Source organism: Galeopterus variegatus, unplaced genomic scaffold (genome assembly GCF_000696425.1).
Source record: "Galeopterus variegatus unplaced genomic scaffold, G_variegatus-3.0.2 Scaffold1844, whole genome shotgun sequence".
NCBI lineage: Eukaryota > Metazoa > Chordata > Mammalia > Dermoptera > Cynocephalidae > Galeopterus > Galeopterus variegatus.
This window is the reverse complement of record NW_007727955.1, coordinates 39,067-58,037: the sequence shown is the minus strand read 5'-3', so window position 1 is coordinate 58,037 and position 18,971 is coordinate 39,067. Positions and strand designations below refer to the sequence as shown.

Here is an 18,971-nt window from a genome sequence, read left to right as displayed (position 1 = left end):
TGCTGTCCCAGGCCTAACTCGATGGATTCAAATGTGTTATTATTAACACTTTCACTACTGCCAACTAACCTGCTATAATAGGCAAAAAGAAGAACATGAGACCTGCCAGGACCCAATTCATCCACACTCATTCTACCTAAGATTGTATCACATCTCCTCTTGTCACAAGGGATACATTAATACCTTTGTTTCTACCTCTTGCTCCAAGAACATTTTACAGGAACACTAGCAGCAGTGTTGGTGTTTCTTCCTCATACTACTACATGTATATGGAAAAGGGGTTATTGATTGTTGCACGCATCATTGTAATGATATAATTTGTTTACCTTCCCCATTGGACAGTGAGTTTCTCAAAGGCCAGGGCTGAATATTAACTTTCCTTAAGGCTGTGCACACAGCATGTGGCACAACATAGGCTTTCCATAAATATTTGACTAGCCGAACTCTTTGAGGGTGAAAGAGCAAGGATAACATGTGTTCCTCATTCTCCAAGGACAGAAATCATTCTGGAATTCTACTTTACTACTCCAACCCCAACACCCCTTTTTCCTCTCTCAGCCCCCTCCAAATCCAAAATGGCAAATGGGAATTAAAGTCAAAGCTGAGTCACATCAGTTAGGATTGGGTGTGAGGATGGGGACGAATAACCTAAAAACAAAGGAAAAGACTAAGGCTTAGGTTTGATCACATGGTGCCTTGGAGTGAATTAGAAAAAGTCTCGCTTCCTCAGATCAATAAAGTTTAGGCAACAGGATACATGTCTTGGCACTTGAATAACAGGCTGGACTCCAGCCCCAGTACTCCACCTCAGCAGGTGCCTGGTGTACGGAGCCTGCACAAATCTATGTGGTGGTCCTGAGGACTTGTTCTTATTTTTCCTCGCAGCTAGCCTTAACCTCGAAACTTCTAGAGGTTCCTAAAGTATCCCCAATAATATTTAAAGCTTATCTTTGGTCCCTTGTTTTGCACTCGTTTGGTCAACAGGTCACAATGTTTCTGGTATGAAGCATGGGGTGGGCCAGAAATGAGATTCAAAATGCTCTATCTTCAAATCACTTCACCTGTCCATCGTGTAGCCCTTCAAGTCCTTGGCATCTCCAAACTCTGCTATCCCTATGTGTTAACGACATGCAAATGAAGCTCTTCAAATTACCAAGACCAGAGATATGTTCTTCCAAGCCAGGAGGTTCAGAGTTGAAATCAAGATGATGACTGTCGAAAATCCCAAAGAACAATGTTCAGCTCTGCGTCTGTTTGCCAGGGGCAGTACTACCAACTGCTATCAAGCCAAAAGCTGTTCCCATGCCCACGTCCCATTGGTTTCTTACCAACCTGCTTTTGTTCTGATTGGCTGTACACATTGTCCCCACTCCCAATCCAGGAGAAGCTAACCGATCTAGTTCCGGAGAAGCTTGTATATCTTAATGCTCAAGCTGTGTCTACACCCACAACTGTTTTAACTGATTTTCTTTGCCTGACACAAGAGCTGAAATGGTCAAAGATATTAACCATGTAGACAGAAACTCCTTTTATGTTTTTTTATATATATGAGTATACTCTGCTTTTCTTATACCAACACTAGCCAGTTCAGCCCTAACACTCTTTAACCCTGCAGTCTCCTCTTTTTCATTCATTCTTTTCCATTTTCTTTTTCTACCATACCTTCCTTTTTAATATCTCTCACTCCCATTTTCCTCCCTAGCTCCTACTTGTCATTGAATTTTGGTCCTTAATTTGAAGTAACAATGTCACCCATTCTTCATGGGATGACGAATGCATCCCAAAATTCTGTGATGCCTAACTTATATGATATTTTTTGCCCCAAATCTAATCTCTAAAACCAAATACAGTATAGGTTTTAAACAAATGAGCATTAATCATCACTTGGTAGGTTACTTTCAAGGAAGAGTTATTTTGTGACAATGAAATTCTACTCATTCATTTCTATGCCACAGTAATCAAGGTTGCTGCACAGCCTGATTCCCAGGGCACCAAGCAGGACATCACTGCAGTAAGATTACTATATCTATCATCAATCTTCTCCATCACAATATGTCAAGAAACTTTTGACAAATGAAAGTCTAAATTCCTCCTGGAGACTAAACAGAGTTTCAGTTGACAGCTCTATGTCTGTCCCTGACTATAACCACCACCATTGGCACCCACACACGACCCCCCAAAATATTCTTTACAACTTTCTTTTTTGTACAGGCTGGTGTCATTGTCATAAGCCACTGTGCCCACCCCTACTATAAATGCCAGGGACTGTGTAAAAAATAAAAAAAAAACTTGTCATATTCACAGGCTCTCTCCTTACTCTTTCCCATCCTGCCTTTATTTAACTCACTTAATTACCAAGTTCACTACCCTTTCTCCCATTTTCATCTTCACCTTACCTGTACTTATCTATACTGATTGTCATCAGTAAGTTTGACTCGCTCCTCAGCCGCACTGCCTCAGATCATTTTGAATAATGCCCTTTCAGGTTCTATCTAGTTTCTATAGCACTGCTGTCCCCTCAGGCTGACTTGGTTCACCTGAACCCTACAGGTAAGACTCCTAGGTTTTTAATTTAAGTTTCAAAACAGATTCAATGCAATCCCCATCAAAATTCCAATGACATTTTTCTCAGAAATGGAAAAAAGAATCCTAACATTCACATGGAATAACAAAAGACCACTAATAGCCAAAGCAGTCCTGACCAAAAAATATAAAGCTGGAGGTATAACACTACCTGGCTTTAAACTATACTACAAAACAGCATGGTACTGGCATAAAGACAGACACATGGACCAATGGAACAGGATAGTGAATCCAGAAATCAACCCATACATCTACAGCCATCTGATCTTTGATGAAGGCACCAAGTCTACACACTGGAGAAGAGACTGCCTCTTCAGTAAATGGTGCTGGGAAAATTGGATATTCATATGTAGGAGAATGAAACTACATGAGTACCTCTCACCATATACCAAAATCAACTCAAAATGGATTAAAGAATTAAATATACGTCCTGAAACAACAAAACTCCTTAAAGAAAACATAGGGTAAACACTCCAGGAAGTAGGAATGGGTACAGACTTAATGAATATGACCCCAAAAGCACAGGCAACCAAATGAAAAGTAAACAAATGGGATTATATCAAACTAAAAAGCTTCTGCACAGTGAAAGACACAATTAACAGAGCAAAAAAACAATCATCAGAGTGGGAGAAAATATTTGCAAAATATACATTAACAAAGGAGTAATATCCAGAATATACAAGGAACACAAACAAATTAACAGCCAAAAACAAGTAACCCAATTAAAAAATGGGCAAAGGAGCTGAATAGGCATTTCTCAAAGGAAGATATACAAATGGGCAATAGACACATGAAAAAATGCTCAACATCACTCAGCATCTGGGAAATGCAAATCAAAACCACTTTGAGATACCATCTCACTCCAGTTAGGATGGCTAATATCTAAAAGACAGAGAATAATAAGTGCTGGTGAGGATGCAGAGAAAAAGGAATCCTCCTACACTGTCAGTAGGACTGCGAAATGGTGCAACACTTATGGAAAATGGTTTGGAAGTTCCTCAAACAATTACCAATAGATCTACCATATGTCCCAGCTATTCCACTGCTGGGTATATACCCAGAGGAATGGAAATCATCGTGTCGGAGGGATATCTGTACTCCCATGTTTATTGCAGCACTGTTTACAATAGCCAGGAGTTGGAACAAGTCTAAATGCCCATCATCAAATGAGTGGATAAGGAAAATGTGGTATATCTACTCAGTGGAATACTATTCTGCTATTCAAAAAAAAAAAAAAATGAAATACTACCATTCACAGCAACACAGATGGACTTAGAGAAAATTATATTAAGTGAAATAAACCAGACACAGAAAGAGAAATACCTCATGTTCTCACTTATTTGTGGGAGCTAATAATAATAAATAAATAAATATATGAACAAACAAACAGAGGGCCAGGGAGGAAAAGAAGACACAACAATCACAAAAATTCCTTGAACTTGTTAAGACAAGTGAACAGATATGATGTTGATGGTGGGGGCAGAGGGAAGGGGGAAAAGGAGGAATTGCTAAAGGGACATGAAAATCAACTACGTTGTATATTGATAAATTAATTTTTTTTTAATTCATATTTTCCATGGCTATTAGAAAAACCCTCATACTTCAAGAAAACTTGGACAAAATTCAGAGTCAGCTCTAGCTTAAATTGTACTTCTTAAGCTATAGATAGCACATAACTAAAATACAGAGATGATCAAATTTCTCTACATTACAACTTTTCCTATAGAACTTTGTTTAAAAAGCAGTAATAAATTTATCATTTATATTCACCATTTTTGGTAAAGCCACCTGAAGTAGACTTTGGTAGAATTGGGGAGATGAGGGCTAAGAGACTCCCCAGTGTGTCTTCCTCCTACCCCATCTTCTGATAATAGACTACACTATTTTACTGAGATAGGTATATAACATAGGTGGGTTGGTCATAGTTTTCCACCCCAACAGGTTGGTTCAGGAGTGGGTATGGGACTCAGACGGGATCAATCAAATGGTTCCTCAGGTAGATATATACCATTATTGGGAGAGAGCTGTTCTCTTTCCATCTGGGTTTAGCTGTGATGACAACTGCCTAGAGCAGATAAAGGCCATCTTCCCAGCTGCATGGAGAAAAGCCCACCTGGAGTCTGACAGGTTCTATGAGGCACCACCTTAGATATTTCTGAGGTCTTAACAAATGACCTTATAATCCCAACCTGGATTCTATCTTTTTCCAGCATCATTTCTTAGTTTGAAACCTTTTTTTGCCACCTAGAGAGGCTAGGAATGAGAAACAATTTTATTTTCAAACCCAGTAAGTACTGGCTACTTTATATTTCTTTTAAATTGTATTTGAAAGCTGAAATGTTCCTTTTCAGCTCATCTCTCTCCTCCCACATTTTAGTAGAAGAATCCAGGTGGCACTTGAATACTCTGTCTGGAAATATCCTTAGCAGGATCACCGAGTTCATTACTTAGACAACAGTGTGGCCAAACTTACCACCATCTCATACATAACAAGGGCAACTTTTCTCCAGCTTTGGATAACATCTTCCTCTCTTTCCTATAAACTCCACTAATAGCCCCCCCGAGGCCCTTGAGGCTTCTGCTAATACTCTACTTTAGGGTCTGTAGGTTTTCTCTCACCCTATTTTCTAATCCTTTCTGGCTTCTGCCTACCATCCCATTCCAAAGCCAATGCCACATATAGGTTCTGTTATGTCAATTTCTCACTTCCAGGTTCCAAAATTTGTATATTATATATTGCTGTATAATAAACAAACACAAATTTGAGTGGCTTAAAACAACAATAGTCATTTATTTAGCTCACAAATCTGAAATTTTGGCAGGAGTCAGCAGAGAAGGCTTGTCTCCACTCCATACAGCATCAGCTGGGCTGACTTGACTGGATGATCCACTTCCAAGATGGCTCACTCAGATGGCTGGTAAGTTAGGGTTGACTGCCGGCTGGAGCTCAGCCAGGGCTGTGGCCCGGGGCCTCAGTTTCTTTCCATGTAGGTCTCTCCTCAGGCTGGTTTTCAAGAGTGAGCATCTCAAGAGAACTGCCAGAAGCCATGTCATTTTTTATGATCTAGCCATGAAAATCACATAGAATCACTGCCACTGTTGTCACAGGCCTGCCCAGACTCAAGAGCAGAGAACGGAGAACCACCTGTCTACATGAGGAATGCCATGACCACACTGCAAGAAGAGCATGTTGGGTGGGAGATGTGGCCATCTTGGAAAATACAATCTACCACATATTAGATTGAACATTGAGGTAATTGTCAGTCCTTTACAATCTGGGACATCATGTTAACCAAAATAGCACTCCGCCTGCTTTAGCCTAGTCTAGAGCAGTAGTTCTTAAAGACTGGACTGTAGGCCAGTTATGATTCACAACAGAACTTCCATCATACGTGGCAAAATGAGAAGCATAAATATAACATAAAGGTCTATAGTAAAGCTTAATTTATTCTACTTAAAGGGTACAGTCTAATACCTTCTATGGTGTTAAAATGTGTTTTGTTAAATGATAGATAGTAGAGAGTAGTTATTTCTGGCAGTCATATCAATCTCCTCCCTTTATTTTTATACATTTTTCTAGTCAATTAAATCCAAGAGTCTAAAGAACCACTGTCTAGAAGTTATCATAACATTGAATTTACCCTTTGATTGACAACCTCTCAAATAATGTGGAGGCTTTTTTGATTTACTAGTATGTGCTTTGAAATAGTAATTACTCTGTGGATGTTCAGAAAAAACCATGCAGCTACCTCTGTAACAGCTCAGAATTGAAGCATAAGGGCATTTTAACTTTCCTATGAATATGTATATAATTCGATGAAACAATAGACAGCTGGAGGTTCTCACATCAAAAGAATCTTTGAAGTGAGATCCAAGAATCCCTTGGTAATCATTAGGTTCATATGCCTAAAAAGTAATATGACATTCAAGATGAATGCTTAGAAAATAGAAGGGCAGAGGAAAAACTAGACACAGAGTCATAGTGTTCATTGTGCATGTGGCTTCTCTGCTGCAGGAATAGGAGTTGAAATGGGGCACTGGCATAAGCAACACATGGAGATAAGGTTTTAAAGTTATTTTTATAAAGGTGAACAAGCTTTATAATATATCAATAAGATAGTACTAAAAGAGAATTCGTTCAACTGTTATTTACTAACTTACTATCTTATAGACTCTTTAGGTATATGGAAGAACTGACAAAGTCCCTACCCTCAGAAAGCTCACAGTTCACATGGAGAGTCAAACAATTAAATAAAATATAGTATCAGGCTATTAGCATTATGGGTACCCCAAAGAAGGAAGGATTAGTTCTTCACAATATTGGGGATAAGGAAGGTCATGGGATGGAGAATTATAGATTGCTTCACCAACGGTCAGACAGAATTTTGAGAAGTTCCCACAGCTTGGGGGCAAGATGAAGAAGAGCTGGTGAAGGGGTTAGAAAATCAGTTTGTAAGACAGTAGGGGAATCGAGATTGGCAAAAAGGTGCCAATACAAGAAGTTTCAAAAATACTTGCATAACAGTAGCAAATGCACCAAAAGCTATAAAAAGTTTGAAGATAAGGACTGAGAGGTGAATAAAGAGAGAAAGAGGTTTATTTTATATTGGGAGGTCCCCAGAAACACCTGTCTTCTTTAGAAATCTTAGAAGTAAGATTTAGGAATCTCTCCCTAATCACCAGGAACACATGCCTGGAAAGTATGTTGTTTTCATACCAAGGCTCAGAAAATGCAAAGTTAGAGTAGAAACCACAAAAATGGCTCATAGTCTTTTCCTAAATTATTGCAGCGTTCAAGAACACTGGGTTTCTCACAAACATATGTAAGGGAACAGAGCAAATGTAGATCTTCTTACTACTCCATAAACACCCACTGGGTCTGCAAGAGGAGAGTGAGGGTTACTACCCTGTTCTTTTGCTTAAGGAAACTGAAACTGAGTTGCTCAGACATTAAAAAGATCTCAAAACTTAAAAATTTGGGAGACATTTAAAACAAAGTTATCTCAAAACCGTGGCTAAGAAAATGTCAACTGACAAGGTATTACTGAATTGCTCATTTCTTTTCCTTCCTGTACAATGAAAAACCAGCTTTCAGGGCAGGACAAAGAAGAGAAAGTCATAATAACAAGGAATAAATGCTTTTTCAAAATACTTTCTTTTCTATAAAACTTCCAGAAAGTCACAAAATAATAAAAGTTTCAGGGACTTGATTAAATAAACCAAAAGAAAGGACTTTCACCAATATGAAACCAACTGTGATATTTAAAACTTAGAAAATATAAAATAGAAAAGGAGGAAAAATGGAATGGAGTCCAGCTATAATATCTACATTGCCAAACCTACAGAATAGGGAAAATCTTCTAAATATAAAGCCATAGAGATTTGTGTTTATTCATTTAGAGATAGGAAGAGGTTAAAGATAAATACGAGGTTTACTCAGAGACTGTACCCCAAACAATTCTTAATATTTCCTTGCTCCAAGAGGTCATCCCATGAGATTTCCTTTTCAGAGAGAGAGAACAAATTTTTCCTCTGGAAATAGCCAAATATGTCTTTTTCTCATGGCATTCCTCAGTTGAATGGAAATTTCCTGCTTTGATTACACAGAAAATTATTATATTCTCTAAATAGTTTTTAAGGTCTCCATATGGTCTTTGTAGGTGATTTATACCCAAGTGCTTTCCCAAAGGAGCATGTGAAACTCCCATGGGGCTGTGCTTGAAGGAACAGAAGCAAGACAAGAGAGTACGGACATAAGCATGCTGAACAGAGTAAAACAAACACGGGTGATTTAATTTTGTACTTAAATACTTGGATAAAACCCCACATCTATTTACTTGACTTCCATTGGCATAAATAGGTTTTCCTTTACATACACTAGAAGAAAACATGTCCTTTTACAAAATATATGTTCAGTAGAAGGTATAATCTTGACTTCTCTTCTGACCATGACTTAGTTTATAGATTTGGCACTTTTCACTTGACCTGAAAGGAAGCATATTTTAAAATTACATTTAATTAGCTTGTGATATGAAACAAAATAAAGCCAGTTTTTAAAACAATGGGCATGGAATAAATCAGTATATCCCAGCCTGAACCAGCCATATTGTTGGTATATCAATTAAGATATTCTCTCCTCCTTTCTTTTTTCATATTTAAAGCTATGAGGTCACATTTCCCAAATAATCAGTATTACTGTTCCTAGTTCTGCCACTGACTAGAATAACTTTGAATAAACTTTTCTTCATTGCAAAATGAGGGGCCATTTCGAAGATTCTATCAATATCTAACATTCTCTGATATGAAAGTGCTTGGAGGAGATGTAAAACAGGGGAGAGAGGCAATTCTTCAGAGGTGAGAAAGGAGGGAAGGTGGGTGGTTGGGCCAGGCTAATGGTAGTGATGGAACAGGTGGGAATCAAATTGTATAACAAATAATTCAGGTCTTAATCATATCGCTCCTGCACTATACTGGTCTTGCTTTCTTTAGTATCCTCTCCCTCCAATCCCTTTTACAAGGAAATCCAGATCATTCACCCCTACTTAACCCCTCTTCTCTCCTACACCAAAGCCTTTTAATGACTTTCCGCTGCCCAGAAAATAAAGCCCAAACTTCTAAGCTTACAATTCAGTAGCTCTAATAAAATAATCATGAGTTCACTTTATAATCTTACTTTCATTGTGAACATAGACTCAACTATAATCAGCCAGATGGGTACTGGCCACTTTCATATTCCCACATTTGAACCTTTGAAACTTTCATTCTGGAATTTCTTTCATAATCCACCCTGGCTACCCATCCTTTCGGGCAATTCCTCTTTACACTTAGGCTTCTCTGAACATCTTATCTTTTCAGGTATATATGTTTTTCTGGAGGGTACTAACAGTAATAAGACACATGTATTTTACAGGGCCTAACTTTCTAGAATTGCATATAGAAATATAAGCTTGGGAAAGACCGAAAACATTTCCCAGGCTTAAGTCTCTGTTGTAGATAAAAAATTGTAACACAGAAAAAATGCTGGCGCTAAGGGCAGATGTCCTTGGTGCAGCTAAACCTAATGATTGTTGCCATGACAAATATCTTACTGTTCTTTTTGAAACCACCTATGTTCCTTTTCTGTAACTTTCTTGCCTGGACAATAAATACTGAGAGAAAACCCTGATTCAAGGTTAGTTTCCAAGAATTCTTCTCCCTTGAAGGTTTGTCTGGAATTAACCCTTTTGAGGCCTCTCACTGCTCAGAAGAAATGGGCTTTGAGTAATCCTTTGCATCTCTGTCACCCTGGCGGAGAGGTGACAGTTTTACTCACTACTAGGTGGTAGGCTCCTTAAAGACAGGGACAGTCTAAAGCCTCTGTCTCCCTTTAAGGTATATGTGTATGTTCAATAGTCATCAGTTATAGATGAAAAGGAATACTCTGTCACACCACCCAGACTAGGTTAAGGGTCTTAATCTTTTAAAATCTACAACACTTTTTGATAAACATAAAATCTTAGGTGCTGAATACCCACATACAAAGAATGAAGTTAGACCCCTCTCTCACACCATACACACACCAAAAAAAACCTCAAAATGAATCCCAAAATGAAATTTAAGAGCTAAAACTACAAAACTCTTAGAAGGAAACATAGGGTGACCTTGGGTTAGTGGATGGTTTCTTACATATGACATTGAAAGCACAGCAACAAAAGGAAAAGTAGATAAATTGGACTTCATCAAAATTAAGGTCTTCTGTGTTTCAAAAGACATAATTAAGACAATGAAAAGACAATCCACAGAATGGGAGAAAATATCAGAATAACATTTCTGATGAGGGAGATGAGGGAGACTAGTATCCAGAATACACACACACACACACACACACACACACACACACACAAGCCTCATAACTAAACAATAAAAAAGAAAACCCAATTTAAAAATGGGCAAAGACCAGCCAGGTGCCAAAAATAAAATTTAAAATGGACAAAGATTTCAAATAGACATTTCTCCAGAGAAAATATACAAATAGTCAGTAAGCACATGGAAAAAATGCTTAACATTATTAGTAATTAGGGAAATGCAAATCAGAACATTCACTAGCATGCTTAAATTTTTTTTTAAAAAAGACAATAATAAAAGTTGGCAAAGATATAGAGAAATCTGAGTCATCATATACTGCTGGTGGGAACGTAAAATGGAAAACAGTATGGCAATTCCTCAAAACATTAAACATAGAGTTACCATATGACCCAGCAATTCCATTCCTATTTATATATCAAGCAAATTGAAAATGTGTGGCCACACAAAAATTTGTACACAACAGTTCACAGCAGCATTATTTATAACAGCCAAAAGAGTGAAAACTCAAATATCCATCAACTGATGAATGAATTAAATTTGGATGTATACAATGGAATATTACTCAGCCATAAAAGGAATGAAGTACCGGTACATGGTACAACATGAAGAACCTTGAAAACATTATGCTAAGTGAGAGAAGCCAGCCACAAAGGAAACACATATTGTATGATTCTATTTATGAAATGTTCAGAACAGGCAAATCCATAGAGACAGAAAGTAGATTAGCAGTTGCCATGGCTTCGGGAGGAAGGAATGGGAAGTGACTGCTAATGGGTATAGAATTTCTTTTGGAGATGATAAAATGTTCTAAAATTAGATGATGGTTATAATTACACAACTTTGTGAATATAATGAAAACCACTCAATTGTACCCTATAAAATGATGAATTTTATGGTATGAAAATTAATCCCAGTAAAGCTGTTATTTTAAAAAATCTTAGGTATGGGCCGGCCCGTGGCTCATTCAGGAGAGTGCGGTGCTGATAACACCAAGGCCTCGGGTTCGGATCCCATATAGGGATGGCCGGTTCGCTCACTGGCTGAGCGTGGTGCTGACAACACCAAGCTAAGGGTTAAGATCCCCTTACTGGTCATCTTTTGAAAAAAAAAATCTTAGGTATGCCTGCCACCAAGATTCTGACATGTGCACCTTCCCTGTTCTCAGGACATTATCCCCATAGTAGGTTCTTCCCCAAATGTAGAATTACAATACTGAAAATGCTTTTTCAAATTCTGCTACCCTATCTCCCGAAAGACATGCCTTCATAGTTAAGAATCACTAGTCAAAATCAAAGGCACAGTAATTACATAAAATTTAATGACTGGTAATGATAATATGAAGATTAGTATTAGGCATTCCTTATAGAAAGAATTCAGTTATAATTAGTTATTAGTAATATTAAAACTAATAATGAAATTAGGGAGTTATATCATGGATTACTGCTCATAAAAGGTAATGACGCCTTAATGAAGATTTTTAACAACAGAATATTCAGAAATGAAAACATTGGGAACCTAATTTTCATCTTTTCTGACATTCAAACCACTTTTTATCCAAAACTTACGTGGTATAGACATCTTTGTGAGGATGGGAGTCACAATATCCTCCAATTGTTGTCTCTGCTCAAAAAGCTCATTAATGGAAGCTTCTGAATGGGTTTCCAACCACTCATTTTTAGCACGGCATGCATTGAGGATGGTGTTCTATGGACAGAAATAGAGAATTTACTTTCTACTTATTTATTTAAAAATAAAACTCTACAGTATCTCTAAACCAGCACTCTCCAACAGAACTTTCTGTGATAATGGAAATATTCCATATCTGCACTACCCAATACAGTAGCCATTAGATATACTCATATATAGCTACTGAGTACTAGAAATGTGGCTAATGTGACTGAAGAACTGAATTTTAAGTTGTATTAATTTTGAATAATTCAAATTTAAATAGCCACATGTGGCTAGTAGCTACTATATTGGACAATGAAGCTCTAACATTAGTGGTATGTGAGTGTAATAAAACTCACCATCAAGAGTCATGAAGCCTTGTACAAGTCTACATTTTCTCCCTAATTCTTTGTTTTCATTGAGCCCTTTAACAAAGAGAAGTGCCTGTAAAGGTTGGAAAGAAATAGATGGATGGTATGAGGTGCATACAGCTGACATTTTATTCCCTCTAAAATGGTTCACAGGAGGAAGAAGTTCAAGAAATGCAAAAATAGGTCCACTTCACTGAAAACCTCTCAATCTGCATTGTAAAATCATCTCATTACACATTTGCAGCAAACTTCTGATATCTAATTTAAGATGTGTTGCTTTGCCTCCAACAGATTTGTCACCCCTTTCCCCCTGGGTGAAGGAGCCACCAAAGATTACTCAAAGCCCATCTCTTCTGAGCAGTGAGAAGCCTCAAAAGGGGTTAATCTCCCAAAACCCTCAAAAGAGAGGCATTCCTTCCATTTGGGAAATTAACCACAAATTTGGGTTCTCTTCCCACATTTATTCTCCAGATCAGGAAGTTACAAGAAGAGAACATAGGTGGGGTTTTTGCTAAGTATACTTTAACAAGTTTAACAATAGAAGCTGGTAACATTCAGTAAGACAAGCAAGGTGACCTTCTATAATGCAATTTTCAAGAAGTTAAATTGATCCACCAACAAAAGCTTGATCTTAGCAAACATTCTCTTCTTACAGCAATTTCCCAGTATCTTTACATATCAATCAGTAACCTGTCTGTCTTTGAGCTAGCAACCTTGCTGTGTTACAATTCTTTATCTTACAACAGAGACTATAGCCTGGGGAAAATTTTCTGTCCTTTGCAAGGTCAATATTTGAAACTGCAAGGCTTTGGAAAACCAGGCCCTGTGAAGTTCATTTGCTTTATGCATACTCCATGAAGATGTTTATTGTACTATACTTTACAATAATAAAGGGAAATTAATACATTTCTGATATATCCCATATTATTAAATAATAAGCAGTAATATAATATATGCAGAAGTATGTAGAAGGAAGTGGGTTTGAAAAGGTGTCCATAACATATTATTAGGAGAGCTCAAAGGTTCACCAATCAAATTCAGTTCAAAAAAGAATATCCCAGGTACATCGTAATCAAATTATCAAAAAGCAAAGACAAAGAAAGAATACTGAAAGCAGTAAAAGAAAAGAAACACATAACATCCAACAAAGACCCAATAAGGCTTTCAGTGAATTTTTCAGTACAAACCCAACAGGCCAGGAGAGAGTGGGATGATATATTCAAAGTGCTAAAGGAAAAAGACTGTCAACCAAGAATTCTACACTCGGGCCGGCCCCGTGGTGCACTCGGGAGAGTGCGGTGCTGGGAGCGCAGCAACGCTCCCGCCATGGGTTCGGATCCTATATAGGACTGGTCGGTGCACTCACTGGCTGAGCGCGGTGCAGGCGACACCACACCAAGGGTTGTGCTCCCCTTACCGGTCACGAAAAAGACAAAAAAAAAAAAAAAAAGAAGAAGAATTCTATACTCAACAAAACTAACCTTCAATATGAAAGAGAAATAAAGACTTTCCTAGACAAACAAAAGCTAAAGGAATTCATCAACACTACACCTGCCTCACAAGAAATGCTAAAGAAAGGTGTTCAATGTGAAAGAAGATGACACTAAAGTATAACAAAAAAAAATATTTTTTTTGAAGGTATAAAACTCACTAGTAAAAAACACTACACGGACAAACTCAGAATACTCCAATACTGTAAGAGTGGTAAATAAACTCCCTATATCTTTAGTAATAAGAATAAAAGACAAACCTATTAATAACAAATCCAACAACCATATAAGGGATAGGCAATATTAAAAGATGTAGTTTGATGAACTTTCAGAAGTAGAAACTGTAGTTACTAGAAGCTAGAAAGGGGAGGGGGAAGGGAGGATAGTGAGAGGTTGGTTAATGAACACAAAATTACAGCTAGGTACAAAAAGTAAGTTCTAAGGATGTACAGCAGTGCTAGGCAACTATAATTAACACTAATGCATTGTATGTTTTCAAATAACTAGATGAGAGAAGCTTAAATGTTCTCATCATAAAGAAAAGATAGATTTTTATAATCATGAATTTAAACACACTGATTTCAATGGTACACACTGTACGCACATATTGAAATATAACTCTGTACCCCATAAATATGTACAATCAATAGACTTTAATTAAAAATAATAATAAAAAAGATGTAATTTGAAACAACAAAATGTCAAAAATGAAGATAATAATATCAAAATATAGAGTCTGCTTTATTTTCTTCCTTTTTCTTATCAATCAAAGTTAAGTTGTTATTAGTATAAAATAATCTTTTATAACTATACCATATTTTTTGTAAGCCTCATGGTAACCATAACATTAAAAACCTATAATAGATGTACTAAAAATAAATGGCAAGAAATCAAAATATAACACTAGAGAAAATCACTTAATCACAAAGGAAGACAGTAAGGCTGGAAAAAGGGATAAAAGTATCTACAAAACAATCAGAAAAAAAGTAACAGAGTGGCAATAACAGGTCAAAAAAGTAGAAAAACTTCAAATAAACAACCTAACATTACACCTCAAGGAACTAGAAAACAAGAACAAAGCAAACCCAAAATTCCGAGAGAGAGAAATAACAAAGATCAGAGCAGAAAAAAATGAATTAGAGATTAAAAACAATACAAAAGATCAATGAAACAAAGAGTTTTTTGAAAAGATAAAATCAATAAACTTTAGCTAGACTAATGAAAAAGGATTACTCAAATAGATAAAATCAGAAATGAAAAAGGATACATTATAACTGAAGTCACAAAAATACAAAAGATCATAAGAGACTATTATGAATAACTATATGTTAACAAATTGGAAAACCTAAAAGAAATGGATAAATAACTAGACACATACAACTTATCAAGGTTGGATCATGAAGAATTAGAAAACCTAAACAAACCAATAATGAGTAACGAGATTGAAGCAACAATAAAAAGTTTCCCAAAGAAAAGCCCCGAGAAACTCCCAAAGAAAACTCTAGGACCAGACCACTTCACTGCTGAACTACACCAAACATTTAAAGAAGTAATATCAATTCTCAAGCTCTTCCAAAACATTGAAGAGGCAATATTTCCAAACTCATTCTATGAGATCAGCATTACTCTCATACCAAAACCAGAAAAGGACAAAAGAAAAAAAGAAAACTACAGATCAGGGCCAGCCCATGGCTCACTCAGGAGAGTGTGGTGCTGTTAACACCAAGGCCATGGGTTCAGATCCTATATAGGGATGGCTGCTTTGCTCACTGGCTGAGCGTGGTGCTGACAATGCCAAGCCAAGGGTTAAGATCCTCTTACCGGTCATCTTTATATATATATATAAAAAGAAATAAAACTACAGACAAATATCCCTAATAAAGACAGACATGAAAATTATCAACAAAATACTAGCAAACCAAATCCAACAACACATTAAAAAGACCATTCACCATAATCAAGTGGAATTTATCCCAGGAATGTAAGAATGTATGTTTCCTCATACACAAATCAGTAACTGTAAAACATCACATTAACAGAATGAAGGGGAAAAAAATATGATCACTACAATAGATGCAGAAAAAGAAACTGATAAAATTCAACACCCCTTTGTGATAGAAACACTCTACAAATTAGGTATAGAAGGACTGTACATCAACACAATAAAGGCCATGTAAGATAAACCCACAGCTAGTATCATATTGAATGGACACAACTTGAAGGCTTCTCCTCTAAGATCTGGAACAAGACAAGGATGCCCACTTTTCCCACAACTATTCACATGTACTGGAAGTTCTAGCCAGAGCAATAATGCAAGCGAAAGCAATAAAGTACATTCAAATTGGAAAAGAAGTCCTTGAACTATCCCTATTGGCAGATGACATGATCATATACACAGAAAATCCTAAACACTCCACCAAAAAGCTACAACTAATAAATGATTCAATAAAGTGGCAAGACACAAAATTAACACACAAAAATCAATAGCATCTCTATATGCCAATGACAAAATATCTGAAGAAATCGAGAAACTAATCCCATTCACAATAGCTACCCAAAATATGAAATACCTAGGAGTAATTTAATCAAGGAGGTGAAAGACCTCCATGATGAAAACTATAAAACATTGATGAGAGAAATTAAGAAGACACAAATAAATGGAAAGATATCCCATGTTCTTGGGATGGAAGAATTAACATTATCAAAATATCCATATTACCCAAAGCAATTTACACATTCAACACAATCCCTGTCAAAATACCAATTACATTCTTCAGAAAAGTAGAAAAAACAATCTTAAAATTTGTATGGAACCACAAAATACCCCATATAGCCAAAGCAATATCAAACAAAAAGAACAAAGTTGAAGGCATCACACTGCCTGACTTCAAAATATACTGTAAAGGTATAGTAACTAAAACAGCATGTACTGGCATAAAAATAGACAAATAGACCAATGGAACAGAATATAGAGCCCAGAAATAAATCCACACATTTATAGTCAACTGATTTTCAACAAAGGTGCCAAAAATATACACTGGGGAAAGGACAGCCTCTTCAATAAATGGTGCTGGGGGAAACTGGATACCCACATGCAGAAGACTGAAATTAGACCCCTATCTCACCAAACACAGAATCTGTAGAGGGTTAAAAATCTTGATTCCTATTTGATTATTAGATAGGGTTTTTAGGTAATGCATGTATGGGACAAAAGTCCTCGGATAGGAGGCAAGAGCCTACAGTTAGGAGGCAAGAGCCCACCAAATCAACTCTAATCACTGTTTAGGTAAAGGATTGTATACACTGATTGTTAATATAATCGGTTCACTGGAAGACTTTATGAGAAGGAAACTTATACAGGACTAAAGCCTTTAATGTGAACAAGAGAACTGAAGCAAAACAGGGGTTGTTCTGAGGGCAATAACCCTTAATACAACAAAACTTAAATGATGGAAAAATATGTGAGTTAAGATTTCCAAGGACATTCTGCTAGATTAGTTAGTACATGGGGGTTGTTCCACATTTTGCTTTACACTGTTTTTTTGAGTTTCTTAAGACATTAGACACTTAATGATTATCTTACTGTTTCTTTTGCATGTCACATAGCTTAGATTTATGAGTCTTTTGATGGTATATTGTTTAAACTATTTTGAGCCATTCATGCATGGATGAAGACTGTTACATAGCCAATTTCTTTATGTTCTTACTATGATTGATTAACCATCTGTTCTTTTCCTATAATTTCCTTGTCTTTACAATAAAAACTAAAACAAAAACCGACTCGGGTGTACACCCACTTTCTCCTTCTAACAGAGGAGTTGCTGAGGTGCAGTTTCTTCAGGTTTCTCATTACATTCATGTTGCTTTGAGTAATCTTTTTTGCTTCTCCATTACACAACAAGAGATGTAACAAAAATCAACTCAAAATGAATCAAAGATCTAAACTTGAGACTCCAAACTATGAAACTATTAGAAGAAAACATAGATCAAACACTACATAAAATAGGAGTGGGCAGCAATTTTCTGAACAAGACTAAAAGCACAGGCAATTAAAGCAAAAATAGACAAATGGGACTACACAAATAGGACTACACCAAACTAAAAAGCTTCTGCACCCCAAAGGAAACAATCAACAAAGTGAAGAGTATAGGTTTACAGAATGACAGAAAGTGTTTTCAAACTACACATCAAAGAGCTAATATCCAGAATATATAAGGAACGCAAACAACTAGCTAGAAAAGAGGATCTTGACCATAATCACCACAAAAAAAAAAAAAAATGCTTAGGTTGTAAGTATGCTATCTACCCTAAGTGAATCATTGTTTAATATATGCATGTACTAAAGAAACACACTATATACCCCACAATGTGTACAATTAAAAATAAAACAATAAAATTAGAAAATGACAGAAAATAAAATGTATATACATATATTTTTAAGAGGAAATAAGCAAATTAAAGAATAATATGTATAGTATGATTCCATTTTTATAAAAAAAAATCTCACAAAATCCCTATTATATGCGTGTATACATATGTTTATATAAGTGAAGGAAAAAAACATGGTGAAATTAACACAAAACTTATCAGAACCACAAGGTGCTAAGACTGGACACAGAAAAGGGAAAACTATTAAATTAGCTTTAGACATTTCAATTTTTTTCTAATTATTGCTAGGAATACATAATAGTTTCTAGTTCAAATAACCAAATTTTTTTTTTTTTTTTTTGTCCTTTTTGAGACCGGCCACACCGCACTCAGCCAGTGAGCACTGTGAGCGCACCGGTCATCCCTATACAGGATCTGAACCCGTGGCGGGAGCGCTGCTGCACTCCCAGCGCTGCACTCTCCCGAGTGCGCCACGGGCTTGGCCCTAAATAACCAAATTTTTAAAAATTGAAATTAAAAGGCTTTTCTAGTAACTACTTTGAAAAAGCACTATTTCTTCATGCCAGAAAAGTTTTGTTTTGTAAATATGATAGCTCCAATAGCTATTCTAACAGAATTTTGCCTA

The 18,971-nt window shown here is 36.5% G+C and overlaps 1 protein-coding gene across 1 annotated transcript in view; it reads right to left on the bottom strand.

Annotated features, from left to right (window-relative positions):
- Positions 1-8,368: 8,368 nt before the first annotated feature.
- ANKRD45 (ankyrin repeat domain 45) overlaps positions 8,369-18,971 on the bottom strand; it is a 38,145-nt gene continuing 27,542 nt past the window's right edge. Inside the window, exons 4-5 of the mRNA XM_008579260.1 lie at positions 11,994-12,132; positions 8,369-8,568 (exon numbers count right to left, since the gene is read on the bottom strand). Coding sequence (XP_008577482.1) covers positions 8,537-8,568; positions 11,994-12,132 — 171 coding nt within the window. The 3' untranslated portion in view covers positions 8,369-8,536. The remainder of the gene's footprint in view (positions 8,569-11,993; positions 12,133-18,971) is intronic.